Below are 1,280 nucleotides of genomic sequence, written 5' to 3'. Positions count from 1 at the left end.
CCTGGCTGTCCTGGAACTCACTCTGTAGACCAGGCTGGCCTCGAACTCAGAAATCTGCCTGCCTCTGCCTCCCGAGTGCTGGGATTAAAGGTGTGGGACACCATGCCGGGCTTTGCTTTGCTTCTTGAACTAATTGTGTATTTAAACAAATAGACAGCCAGGATGGAATAAGACCTTTCCTTAAATGATTAAAAACCATCTCCCACCAAGCGGACATATTAAGGCATTCTAAGAAGCCACAGGGATTAGTGAAAGTAAGTCTACCTCTCAGGTTAATGACTTCATTTTTCACAGCTTTAATGTCTGACTAAAGGTCACCAGCAATGAAGCTGTCGGAAAATAGGAGCCTGGGCACAGCCTGCAGGGCTGAGACTGCAGGCTGAGAGCACATCTGCATTGTTGCTGAGTCTGACAGGAGGGGCTCTGTGTCTGCTTAGATCACACATCTCCCTGCTTTAAAGGCTCTGCTGCTACAGCAGGGCAATAACAGCAGCACTGAGTGGTGACAAGCTCCGCCCTTGGGGGCTGTGGAGGTGAACCTGGTGGTGAACAGGTGAACGGGGAGAGCATTCTTGCTTTCATAGGACAGTAAGGATGGAGGAAAGAGATTACCTGGGGACAGGGATGTACCGGAGTTTCTTTGCTTGGAGATCAGTAACCTCTATGTAGCCAGCTGTCTGGGGGGGAGTAACATCTGCAAATAAGTTGCGACACAAGCCAAGTGTTAAAGGTGCAGGGGCCAAGGTGGACCCAAGGGTGGGGCTCTGGGAAAACCAAACACAACACACACATAACACAAACACAACACATACATGCTTTTAAAGGTTTTTGTCTGTCTGTCTGTCTAGCTACATGTGTACCATCTATCTTCCTATCTTCCATCATTTTTATTATAGTTCCTACCTTCTATCATTAGAAGGAAATGCCCAGGATATTCACGCTGTATCCATTGATTGTGGTTCACAAAATAAACAAACAACACCAGAAAAAGAAAACAAAAACAAACAACAACAGGAGTTCTAGTTCTGCAGTTGAAGGATTAAAAAACAAGCAAGTAAGCAAGCAAGCAAACAAACAAACAAACCAAATTATCATAAAAACTCAAGGTGATGGGTTTTTCTGAAATGGGGTGTCTAGACTCCTCAGTGCACCTTTATGTACGCAGCCGAGGTGTGAGGTGTGTGTGGACCCTACTAAATTTGCAGCAGCCTGCTACCTAGCATGGTAGGTGGGGGTGGGGCAGGTCACTCTAGATACGGCTCACAGCACGGGGGGTGGGG

At 46.9% G+C, this 1,280-nt stretch overlaps 1 protein-coding gene across 1 annotated transcript in view; it reads right to left on the bottom strand.

Annotated features, from left to right (window-relative positions):
• Vwa8 (von Willebrand factor A domain containing 8) overlaps positions 1 to 1,280 on the bottom strand; it is a 321,037-nt gene that overhangs the window by 82,332 nt on the left and 237,425 nt on the right. The window contains exon 36 of the mRNA XM_021181216.2: positions 613 to 694. Coding sequence (XP_021036875.1) covers positions 613 to 694 — 82 coding nt within the window. The remainder of the gene's footprint in view (positions 1 to 612; positions 695 to 1,280) is intronic.

The sequence above is a fragment of the Mus caroli genome, chromosome 14, assembly GCF_900094665.2.
Source record: "Mus caroli chromosome 14, CAROLI_EIJ_v1.1, whole genome shotgun sequence".
Classification (NCBI taxonomy): domain Eukaryota; kingdom Metazoa; phylum Chordata; class Mammalia; order Rodentia; family Muridae; genus Mus; species Mus caroli.
This window is presented reverse-complemented; position numbering and strand designations above follow the sequence as displayed.